This window comes from Primulina eburnea, chromosome 3, assembly GCF_022965805.1.
Source record: "Primulina eburnea isolate SZY01 chromosome 3, ASM2296580v1, whole genome shotgun sequence".
In the NCBI taxonomy this organism is placed as follows: domain Eukaryota; kingdom Viridiplantae; phylum Streptophyta; class Magnoliopsida; order Lamiales; family Gesneriaceae; genus Primulina; species Primulina eburnea.
The window spans coordinates 15,947,156-15,959,365 of record NC_133103.1 but is presented as its reverse complement, the minus strand read 5'-3'; the positions used below and the strand labels follow the sequence as shown (position 1 = coordinate 15,959,365).

At 34.1% G+C, this 12,210-nt stretch overlaps 1 protein-coding gene across 1 annotated transcript; it reads left to right on the top strand.

Annotated features, from left to right (window-relative positions):
• The first annotated feature begins 4,335 nt into the window (after positions 1-4,335).
• On the top strand, positions 4,336-7,745 carry LOC140826964 (uncharacterized). The gene is made up of 10 exons (XM_073189528.1): positions 4,336-4,549; positions 4,703-4,813; positions 4,900-4,965; positions 5,067-5,219; positions 5,322-5,435; positions 5,779-5,850; positions 6,333-6,416; positions 6,535-6,635; positions 6,920-7,007; positions 7,214-7,745. The coding sequence occupies exons 1-10, from the start codon at positions 4,469-4,471 to the stop codon at positions 7,601-7,603; spliced, it is 1,260 nt and encodes a 419-aa protein (XP_073045629.1). The 5' UTR covers positions 4,336-4,468; the 3' UTR covers positions 7,604-7,745.
• The last annotated feature ends 4,465 nt before the right edge of the window (positions 7,746-12,210 follow it).

Here is a 12,210-nt window from a genome sequence, read left to right as displayed (position 1 = left end):
CATCATATTATTACCATAAAATTTACACATACACAAATTTATTTTTTTTTTAAGATTTTGTAACGATCATAAACGGCTAGTTTTACTTTATAAATATGATTTTACAAATACGTTTAATCACTCAAAACTTACTCTTCATCTCTAAAAATTGTATTCATCAAAATTTTTGAAGAAGAAAAAGATGGTTTTTTTCAAAATTATTTTGGTTATTACATTGACTAGTTTTGTATTTATAGGGGAATATTTGTCTCGGTTTTTTTTCTTTATTTTTAATAATCGTATACTTATAATTTATCTGTTAAGTTGTATTATCATATTAATAGATTTAGAACTTAACTAACAAAATATTTTTTTATTTTTATAGTATCATCATGTCAAATTTGACAAAGCTCGAATTTGTTGCGCTCGACATTACAGGAAAAAATTATATGTCATTGACTCTCGATGTAGAAATGCATCTTGAGTCATTGGGTCCGAATGAGACTATTAAATAAATTGATATCTCATTATCACAAGAAAAAAGCAAAAGCTATTGTTTTTGCGTCGACATCCTGATGAAGGATTAAAATGTGAAAATCTCATGACTTTATGGAAAAGATTAAAGGAAATATTTGAACATATAAAGGAAGTAATACTTATGACTGCTCGTGATGAATGAAATACATTAAGATTCCAAAATTTTAAGAAAGTTAGTGATTACAACTCGGTGATGTATCGAATAATCTCGCAATTAAAATTTTGTGGACATGAGGTTACGGAATCAGAAATGCTTGAAAAAACATTTTTCAATTTTCACGCATCAAATATAACTCTACAACAACAATATAGAGTACGTGGATTTGCGAGATATTCTGAACTTATCGTATGTCTTCCTGTAACGGAAAAAAATAATGAGCTGCTCATGAGAAATCATCAGTCTCTACCCACTGGATCAACAACATTTCCAGAAGTAAATGTTGTAACACTACAAGAAAAACCCCAAACAACAACACACTTTTAACAACGGTTTTTGTTAAAACCGTTGTTAAAAAACTTTTATAAAAACTGTTGTCTTTTGCGTGCAAAAGACAACGGTTTTAGGTTCAAAGACAACGGTTTTATAAAACCGTCGCTACATCTAGCGACAAATAAAATTAAACCGTCGCCGATTTAAATTTTTGCGACGGTTTAAGTGAACACCGTCGCTAGTTTCAAAAAAATTCGTTCCCCCATAACTTCCCTCCATTTTTTCCATCAATCTCTAAAAATACATGCAAATTTCATTCAATTTCTTCAACTTCACTTCACAACAATTAAAATTTTTCTTACTTACACGATTTTACAACTTCACAACACTTAAATTTTTTGTCTCTTATATAATTTTACCATTTACAATACTTAAAATTTTTATCTTTTACACGATTTTTTTACCACATCAAAACAATTAAAATTTTTATCTCTTACACGATTTATTACTTCACGACACTTAAATATTTTATCTTTTACAAAATTGTATAAATTTACAACACAGATTTATTAAATTCTTAATTTTTTTTATTTTATCTAAAATATTAGCGACGGATTTATAAACCGTCCCTACATAGCTACGGTTTTTTACTTTCGCTACATTTAGCGACGGTTTATATTGTTTTCCGTCGCCACTATATTTGGCGACGATTTTTAAAACCGTCGCAAATAACATTAGCGACGGTTTTAAAAAACTGTCGCAAAATGAAGCTACGACAATTGTAGCGACGACAACAGTTTTTAACTGTTGTCTTTGAGCGAACATTTAACAACACTGGCTTCAACAACAGTTTTAAAAGGGCTACGACAACGGATAAAATCCGTTGTCGTATAGTATTTTTCTTGTAGTGTAAGTAAAAATGAATTTAAATCTCGAAACAAACATCAAAGACAAGGTTTTGGTCAAGGATGAAATTGAGGTCGTGATCGTAGAGGTGGAAGTGATCGTGGTCGTCATCGATGTTTTAAAAACAATCGAGATAGTTACTTCTATAACTCATCTCAAAATGGCGTCACGAACCACCAACTAAAAAGACATCATGATAACATGAGTATTAATGAAAATCACTAAAAACAATTTGAAAGTTCTTGTTTTAGATGCGGCACTCAAGGACATTGATCTCGTATTTGTTGAGCCCCCAAGTACCTTTGTAAACTCTATAAATAATCAATAAAGGGAAAAGAAAAAGAGACTAACTTCACTGAATACAGTCACCGTTTGAGTGATCAACTCATTTAGATGTTGCGGATTTTCTGAATGATTTCCTTGAAAATAGTCAATATATTGGTGGAATAGAAATGTAAAATATTTTATTTTTATATGCTCATATGCTAACGTTTTATTGTATAATTATGATATGTTTTATATTTGTCAATAAATTACATATGTATTATCATTAATTTTTTTTCATTGTATATTTTTTAAAATTTCAAATAAAGAAAATGTTATGAAGAAAGCTAAACAAGGAACTAATCCCATGAAAATTTACATATCTGATGGTGGTACAACACACATTATTCTCCGTAAAAAGATATTTTTTGGAACTAAAACCAACAAAAACATTAGTTAATATAATATCAGGTCATGTAGACTTGATTAAGTTTTGGTAAATCATATTTTTTGTTACCTAATGGTACAAATTTTTGATAAATGATGATTTGTATTAACCACAATCGAAAAGAAATTTGTTGAGTTTTAATGGCATGTATTCTCATGGGTATGATACTCAGACAATAAATGAAGGAAATGAGAAATATATATGTCTTATCACATTTAAATCAGAAAGAAATACATAGTTGAAAAACTATCAATGCTCCCTACTGGATTGTATTATACACAATACACATATAAGTCCAATTGAATCAAACATGATAATTGATAATTCTTCAATATTAATCAATTGGCATAATCGATTAGGACATACTAGTTCAAAAATGATGCTAAGAATTATAGAAAATACACATGGTTATCCGCTGAAAGACAAAAAGATCTTTCAAAATAATAAGTTTCAATGCAAATTATGTTCTCTTGAAAAATTTATTATAAGACTATCACCAGCTAAAATCCAAACTGAATCACCCATGTTTTTTGAACGTATTCAGAATGATATTTGTGGGTCAATTCATCTACCATGTGGATCATTTAGATATTTTATGATATTGATCGATGTCTCTAGCAGATGGTCACATGTATGTTTATTATCAACTCGAAATATGACATTTGCAATATTAATTGATAATACCGGTGAATTTAATTCTTAGATCATACAATTAAGAAAAATAAACTTAACAATGCTGGTGAATTTACTTTCCAGAGTTTCAATGATTATTGCATGCCAATTAGAATCACTGTTGAGCATCATGTTGCTCATTTATTTACATACACAAAATGCATTAGTTGAATCATTGATTAAACTTTTACAACTAATTATTAGACCAATGATTATGAAAACAATACTCACTGTTTCTATATAGGGACAACATTAAAAAAAATTAAATAAATATTAAAGAATAAAAATATATAAATAAAAAAAGCTTAAACAATTGAACTTATAAAAAAATTATCAAATATTTCAATATCTCAATAACAAAAATATATTGTATTTCTGCAATAAAAATTCTATTACATTTCAATTCAACATCTTATACAAAAATATATTACATTCCATAATGTTCAATCACATTCACTTACATTTCCTCCCATCATTGTTCCGAATGTTCTCTCGGTTTTATTTTTGCCTTCTTCATCACTTTTAATATGTTGTATTTGGCTAACGGTTTTAGACTAATTGTTGAGCAAATATTGGACTTCCAATTTTTTTGGCTTTAAGCTAGAAACGTATTTCATTCAATATATTTTATCCAACACTAAAATTTCGCTCCGCTGCAATGGTTGAAATTGAACAAGCTATAATTTTTTTTGTCATTATTGACAAAATTTTTCAAACAAAAAAAATTACAACAGTTGACCAGTCGGTCCGGGCGACCCAATCCTACGGGGTGACTGTTGTACAACGACTGCGATTTACGACGGCCACAAAATTTGTAAATCTCGGCCGTTGATTTCAAATGAATTTTTTTTTTTAAAAATGACTGACAGACAGGTTGGCTTGTTGACGATCACTTCATTAACCGATCACAACCATTCATTCAATATTGTCATACTTATAATTATTTATTCTTAACTTTTTAATTAAATGCAATTTAATAATAGCTTGTAAAAAACTCAAAATCTGTTTATATAAACATAAAATTGTGGCTATTTTGATGAACAAAATCAAAGAAATTTGAGCTTTGGGCATTAGAAAAGTAATGGTTTTTTTTTTTTGTAAATAAAAATTAATAATTTGGATAATCCTATATATCTTTTTATTCTTTTTCTCTCAATTCTTCGCAAGGGTTTTTGGTTTTGCATCCGCAGCTCGCATTACCCTCATCGCCCCTTTGCTTCACTGTTGACGCAATGGGCAGCGCTGTAGTAATTGAAAAGACAGAGGAAGAACTCCGCAGAGAGATCGACGAACTCCACCGCCAACAACGAGAAGTAAATTTTTGCTTGTAATTGTTTGTATATTTTCGTGTTTGATATCTTTATACGTCGAAAATACTGTCTGAAGCTCCTGATTTCATTTTTATGGAAATATTTTTTGCATCAATTTTTTGAATTAATCCACGATACCTCGTTTTCTTTGCGCAGATTACAGAGCGGCTCCGAGATCCTAGGGGGATTCGCCGCGGTGGTTTAGCGAGCTCCGGTCCTCGCAATTTTACAGCCAATGGCGGTCGCCAGCGTGGCTTTGTTCGACCCGTAATTCGTTTATTAGCTTTTTTTGGACCCTTATTATGATTTATGCTAAAGAAAGATAAATAATCGGTTGTCAATTGATTTGTTAGGCGGAGAGAAATGAAATGGAGGACCAGCCAGCAGCAAAAAGGAGACTTTCTTCTGCTGTGGTGAAGGTGTGAAAATCCCTTTGTGTTGTTTTTAGCATTGTGGCGCTGACAATGCTTGTAAACAATTTTGAGTTCAAATTAATTATTTATAATTTGGGTTGTTGAAGCTTGAGGACGGGGAAATAGCTGATGATGGCTCTGAAGCTGCGAAGGATGTAAAAAGGGAAGATTTACCTGTTGAAATTGATGAATCAAATGCGAGTCAGAGATCCCTTTGGCCGCAGCGGGATGGTAGTAAGAGGTCCTTGCCCTCTAAACTGGTACAAGAATTTGAGTTTTTTAATCCAGCTAATGCTGTGTTGAAGTCCTGGTGACTACTGGATTTACTTTGTTTTCTTCTGTTCTGTACTTGGTGTATATAGGACTTTGAAATCCCTCCGGCAGAGCATGTACCAAGGGTATTGCCTAAAGACGAGGATCCTAGTTTGATTAGCAGGAATAAGAGGATGCTGGGTCAGCTACTGGGGACTTTGGAGGTATGCTCACTTCTAGTTCTTATAACTTTTTTTTTTATTTTTATTTTCAATGTGCTGTACTATCTAACATTTTTGGGTGGTTTAGTTCTATTCTCTCAAATCTACTTATCTTTTTTTTTTTATTTAGTCCAGCCAAATATCACAAATAAGCATGTTGATCATTGAATTCTTTGTTAAAGGTTTAAATTTATTTCTGCTCATAATGCGAATGAGATGTGTATTGTTGGCTTATTGCCTAATAAAGGTGCTACTCTTAGTAAATGGTATCGAGATTCTTTTTTTTCCCTAGTGCAAAGATTGATAAATGGGGTATGGACATTTACTGTTGTTTGCCCTCTTTCAGAGGTTCAGGAAAGAAGACAAACAACTTTCGGGTACGGAAGCCTACATGCGGAGGTCTGATTCTTTGAAAAGGGTGAGTACCTTGTCTTTTTCCGTTTGAGAAGTAAACAAAATTAACACAGGGGGCTAGTGTATCATAAGCGTCGGGTGAGAGAAATTAGCTGTCTTGGACTATCATGCTGGTCGACAATGTGGCTCTAAAAGCTTCCATGAAACTTTGATTTGTGTATGTCGGCATAGTCATTGTGAACTTGGATTTGGCATCCTGAAGTTGTAAGGATCTAAGTTAAAACATATTATGATGAACTAATCCTATATAGGGTCTGTGTGTGTCCACGCACATGCATTGACAAACACATATATACATATGTGTGCCAGAAGAAATTTTCGTGAAATCCGAAGTGCTCTTTTCTTCCTTTTCCTTGTTCTCCATGTTTGGCCTGGCTTGTAACCATAAAAGTCGAACTTAGAGATTTATGTACTTTTTATAATTTAAAGGTTAAAGATAATATTCTTTCCACGTCAGTTAACCTGAAATATCACGTGTTTATATAGGCTGAACAACGAGCACGTGAAGAAAGTGAAAAGCTGAGGCAGCAAGAGCGTGAGCAGATTGCAGAAAAGCGGAAAAGGGATCTGGTTCGATGTTAATATTGATCTATTATGTCTATATACTGAAATGTTATGTTATTCTCTCTGCTGTATGCAAAATAGCAGCTTTCTGAATTATTTTCTCTATTGCCTGTGTAATTTTCAGACTCTCAGAGCGCGTGTAGCTGCGAAGGCAGAGGAAAAGAAATTGGAATTGCTGTTTCTTCGATGGAGTGAGCATCACAAAAAACTTGGAAATTTCATAAGGTGCCCTCATTTTATGTGGTAATAGCTTGAATATCCTTTAGCATGACCAACCCGCTGATTCTATTATTTTCTACATGCTGCAGGTTATTATTAATTTTGGTCCAAAAGTGGACATATTCACAATTTTATTGACACAAAAGATAAGTGTCCATTCATATGCAGAACCTTGAAGCAGTTAAATGACCCGGGTTTCTTGCTGCACAGGAGTTAAGATGCTCTAATGAATTTTTATTGTCTTTGAGTATGACACATTTCTTCTATTTTCTTGCCTTGTGATCTTCCAGGACAAAGACAGAGCCTCCAATCTATTACATGTTTGCCAAGCCTCTGGAGGATCGTGATGAAGCTTTGCTTGAGCACCAAAAAGAACAGGTGAGTTTTTTCTTTTGACTTACTCCTGCTACCACTTGATTGCTTGAAAGCATTCTGCAGTAAGATTAATATTTAAGCTGTAGATGGGCTATTCAGTACTGAAACCCATCCTTTTCTCGTTTTTTTATTTATAATTAAATAAACGTGCTTCTGTGCATTGCTAGAATAAATTTTCCATTTAGCAATTCCTTTATTTTTGTCATCAGATGTTTCAAGAATGGAAGTCTGCTAGGAGAAGTGAGCTATCACAGTATCAGAAGGAGATGGCAGAAAAGTACATTGCGAATGTGGAAAATGGTCTGGAAAGGTGGCAAAATGGACGAAGAGTTTGGACAGCAAACAACGAAGCGACAAACTTACAAGAAACAATGGACAAAGAACTTGAGACCCATCAGCTTGAGCACGGGCCTAAAACTAGAAAGATCCCTGGACAAAGCAACAACGAAGATGAGGACGATGTGGAAGATATCAATGCTGCGGAGGATGATATGATGGATGATGTGCTTGGTGTTGATGAAAATGTGCGAAGGGTAGATGAAGTAGTGAAAGCAGAAACAGATAATGGCATTGCTGTTGAGGAGAACAAAGATGAGTAGTTTATTTTCTCGTTTCTAAAACTTAGTTCATGTTCGTATTGTTGCAAGAGTGTGTAGTGGAGGATATATATTTTCTCTAAATTGCCAGTTTCTTTATTTGCGAATTTATTTGATGATTTGAAAAGTCTAGATTTTGATTTCCTCTCATGGCATGGGATAAAGTTCAGAATCTTGAGGCCGATACACACACACACACATTATATAAATTATTTTTTACCATCTTAATTCGAATGAATGAGAAAATATCTTCTCTTTTTAAGTGAAAACAGACATGTATCCAACCAAACCAAACAAAACTTAAATCTGTTATATACTTAGATAATTAGTTAATCATTCTATTTGAATGGAAGTTGAGCCGCTTACTAAACCAAAATCAATTATTTGTTTTATAAAATATTTAGATTTAGGTTACTATTACTTGGTGGACGATAATACATGTGAATAAAATTATATTTAGACTACTAAAATAATTTTATAGAATATTGGATGATACCGATAAATAATAATGTATTTAGTTTGATTGATTAAATTTGATATCGAAATTATAATAAGTGACGAATTATAGTTTTGCCTTCTATCTATGATCAATAATCTTATGTTGATTTATGTAGCTAGTCATGAGATTGAGAATTTGATTATTATTGAAGTATGTGAATTATCATTAATTTACATGTAAGTTGTTTTTCATTTACGAAAGTTATTGGGTATAAATATTATTTATTTTTCAAAAAAGAAATATAAATTGAGTTTAAAAAATATTTTTCATGAATAAGGATAAGTTAATGCAATATTAAATAATATCATTAAATTATTTGATTTTCTGTTTGTAACGACTCAATTTAAGTTATTGATAAAGTATGATTTAAATATAATTAAGTGTCATTACTTAAGCAAGTGAAGTAATTATTCAGTAGCCGGTTCGGAATCGCCGAAGACCAGTTCGAATCTTCTGAAGTGTGAGTTTGGAGCATCCGAATCCATGCAGCCGACAAAGAAGTAACATGTCCGATGAACATCGACATGTAAGAGTTCGGACCTTCCAAACCAAGATCGGATCTTCTGATCTCTATCGTCTGATGAGGTGTCAAGGTGAGCATGACATGTAAGGAAGAAGCCGGTTCGAAGCTTCCGAACTCGGTCTATAAATAGGCCACTCGGATTTTGTTTCAAGGCACACCAATTATAGTTTTCCTCTCGATTCTAGTGTTATTCCAGGCCTTTTCAAGAGTGGTCTGTAGCACGAGGATCGAGTTACGAAGCTGTCTCCAAAAGGCTGACTACGGACCAAATATAGCTAATTTCTCAGGATATACGTGGAATTCACATATTATGTTGAGCCAGTTTATTCTTTGAGAAATCTTGTTCTATAAAAGGTCGTTCAACCATATTCCTTGAACGATCGAATATCGTGAGACACCAACTGACACTACTGAACAATGTGCTACGATTACCCCAGATATTGAATGTCCAAGATTTTAACATGAGTGTGGGCGATACCAACTAGCTCGACGGACCAACGATCTACACACTCACACAGATCGAGCGTGAGTTTTCAATTTAATCACTAATAATCAGTTCATGATTTATGCATGTACATATAAGTTTATATACTCATACATTATATACTGGGCGATTAGGTAGCTCACGTCCTTGCTTTTATCTTGGACACCCTATTCCCACATGATAAATCTCAGGTTGTTAAGATTGGAACTTGGACCTAACTCAACCCCAAAAGCTAGCTGAAGGAGGGAGGATTGCCCAAGACCATATATACAACTCCCGGGTATTAAATACCACCGATGAGGGACAACTAACACACTCCCCTCACGCCCAGGAATGAACATCTGGAGTGTGAAGTTTACAAATGACCCAATTATGGGCAGAATGAGTGTCCAAACTATGGGCAAACACACCACTCTCACGTCCAAGAATGAACATCGGGAGCGTGGAGTTTACAAATGATCCAATTATGAGCAGAACGGGTGTCCCAACTATGGGCAAACACATCCTCTCACGCCCAGGAATGAACATCTGGAGCGTGGAGTTTACAAATGACCCAATTATGGATTGAACGGGTGGTCCAACACATAACGGTAAAACTTGAGCTCTGATACCATGTTAAGAATGGAACTTGGACCTAACTCAATCCAAAAAGCTAGCTCAAGGGGGGATGATTGCTCAAGACCATATATACAACTCTCAGGTATTAAATACCATCGATGTGAGACAACTAACACAGGTTGGACAAACCGGGACAATCGGACAGTGACTACTGGAGACTGGTCCTACTAGGGGAGGTTACCCATTGTTTTTCAGCAGTTGTTTTCAGGCTTACTCCAAAAATTCGATATGATTGCATTATTAAGGTTTACCGCTTGTATCCCTGAGATATTATGGTTTATGTGATTCCAGCTGGTTTTATGATTTCCGCTTATTATGGATTAAATATTTGATTACTTTGATTATGATTTATTAAATTTTATTATTCCATGGATAAGGGCACTACAATTTTTGTATGCATAATATGATACATTCACATTATTTTAGTTGACATATAAACAAATTTTTTAATACGTGGAAAATGGTGGTACAAAAATAGGAAAAAAATGAGAGAGAGTTGGAAGAGTCACAAAATACTAGATTAGGAATTTTCCGAGAGTTTTTCCTCAATTGTCGTATATGGATGTCATATTTGAGCGAGAATATATCATCCACTATGAACATTATTTTTTCCTAGAGTAGATCTCTTGTAAGACGGTCTCACGAATCTTTATCTGTGAGACGGGTCAATCCTATCGATATTCACAATAAAAAATAATATTTTTTCATGGATGACCCAAATAAGATATCTGTCTCACAAGATACGATCCATAAGACCGTCTCACACAAGTTTTTGCCTTCTTTCAATACTTCAACTTCATTATTGTGGAGACCCAGACGCTAATCAATTCTTAATCATCATCATGATCAGTTTACTAATCAAGTAATTAGGGTCATAAAATTTTTTCTTTTTAATGCGGAATGTAGTGAAATCAAACTAATATACAACTCAGTATAAAATAAAGTACAAGTCCTGTACCGTATACAATTCAGTACAAACTAAGGTTCAACATCTACTTATCAAGTGTCAAAACCCTATATACATCAAAGTCCGAAGTCGAAGTCTCCACTCTATCACGATCTCTCCTCATCTTCTGGACCCTGATCATGTCCCACCTGTTGTCATGTACACATACAAACAAGACAACATCCAGATAATTCCGGTGAGAATATAAACCCAGTATAAATCAACGAAACATGCAATCAAATGATAAACATAAAAGCATGAGCAGGTAACAGCAATATGTATCCAATTCTGAAACATAATCAATATAAAACTGTCGACAATGCTCGTGACTCCACGACTCAGACTATACTCAATCCTAGTCCAGAGATCCCGGTTTCCAGATGCTGGTATTCCTATATCGACCAACAGTAATAGAAAATACTCCAGTTCTATCAACGTCGATATAACCAAACATCTAGTGTCCTGACCTAACCATCATGGACTGTGGCCCTGTCGCCAATATCCTATCTTGTGACATTGTGCAATGTGTCTGTGGCGATCCCACCACTATCAGGCACATCTGTCCCAAGATTCCTATACTATCTTGTGACATAGTGCAATGTGCCCGTGGCGATCCCGCCACTATCAGGCACTTCTGTCACAAGATCACTCGTCGAGACTCGTCTAACACATGCTCTCTATAAATCCATAGAACAAGCATATCAAATCAAGTCAATGCAAATAATAACAAATAGTATGTGATTTAGGGAAACTCAAGTCCAAACCGACTCAAGTCGATCTCCCAATACCACATTGACTTATACCTTTCGTTTGTAGTCTCGGTCTGAAGCACTATTAATTCTGAACTCAAGAATGTCTATGTAAATCTGAAACGACATATTGAGAATCATAATATCAATATTCCATTCCCAGTTCAACACTGCATCTGATTAATCCGGTTTTAATTCAAATCACGGCATAATGGCACAATCTCAGTATCCCCGTCAATACCATATCAACAGACATCAATTACAAATCATAACTCATATCCGATACAAGTTGTAATTCATTCATAATCCAAATCTGTCTGATTTCAAATCAATATGATCAGAAAATCATAACAATTTCATAACCAGTTCGTTTCTTCATCTGACTTCGATTCTATGATGTTTAACATGTCAAGAACATCATATATGAATTCCATTCAATTCCGACAATACCATAATTTTAAAACATATCAAAACGTAGCAAAACTTACGTCCAGTTGTAGCATGTATATATATATATATATATATATATATATATATATATATATATATATATATATATATATATAACTACGTTGCACAATAGGCCAAATGTCGATTTTCCCTTCTGCATGTCTCGTGCATATGCGCGTCTTAACCTTGCGCATATGCGCGAGACCTACTGTTGCAGCATGTGACTTTCTCGGCAACTCGCGCATATGCGTGTCTCACTTTCGCGCATATGCGCGAGGTTCTCTGGACTCGGCCTGCACAGCTCGTGCATATGCACGCCATCACGTCGCGCATATGCACGA

What these genes read in the sequence shown, in the direction of transcription:
- LOC140826964 (XM_073189528.1), top strand. Translation starts at nt 4,469, where the DNA reads ATGGGCAGCGCTGTAGTAATTGAAAAGACAGAGGAAGAACTCCGCAGA. An exon ending in TCCACCGCCAACAACGAGAA is followed by an intron (nt 4,550 to 4,702) that starts GTAAATTTTTGC and finishes TTCTTTGCGCAG; the next exon opens with ATTACAGAGCGGCTCCGAGA. An exon ending in GGTCCTTGCCCTCTAAACTG is followed by an intron (nt 5,220 to 5,321) that starts GTACAAGAATTT and finishes TGGTGTATATAG; the next exon opens with GACTTTGAAATCCCTCCGGC.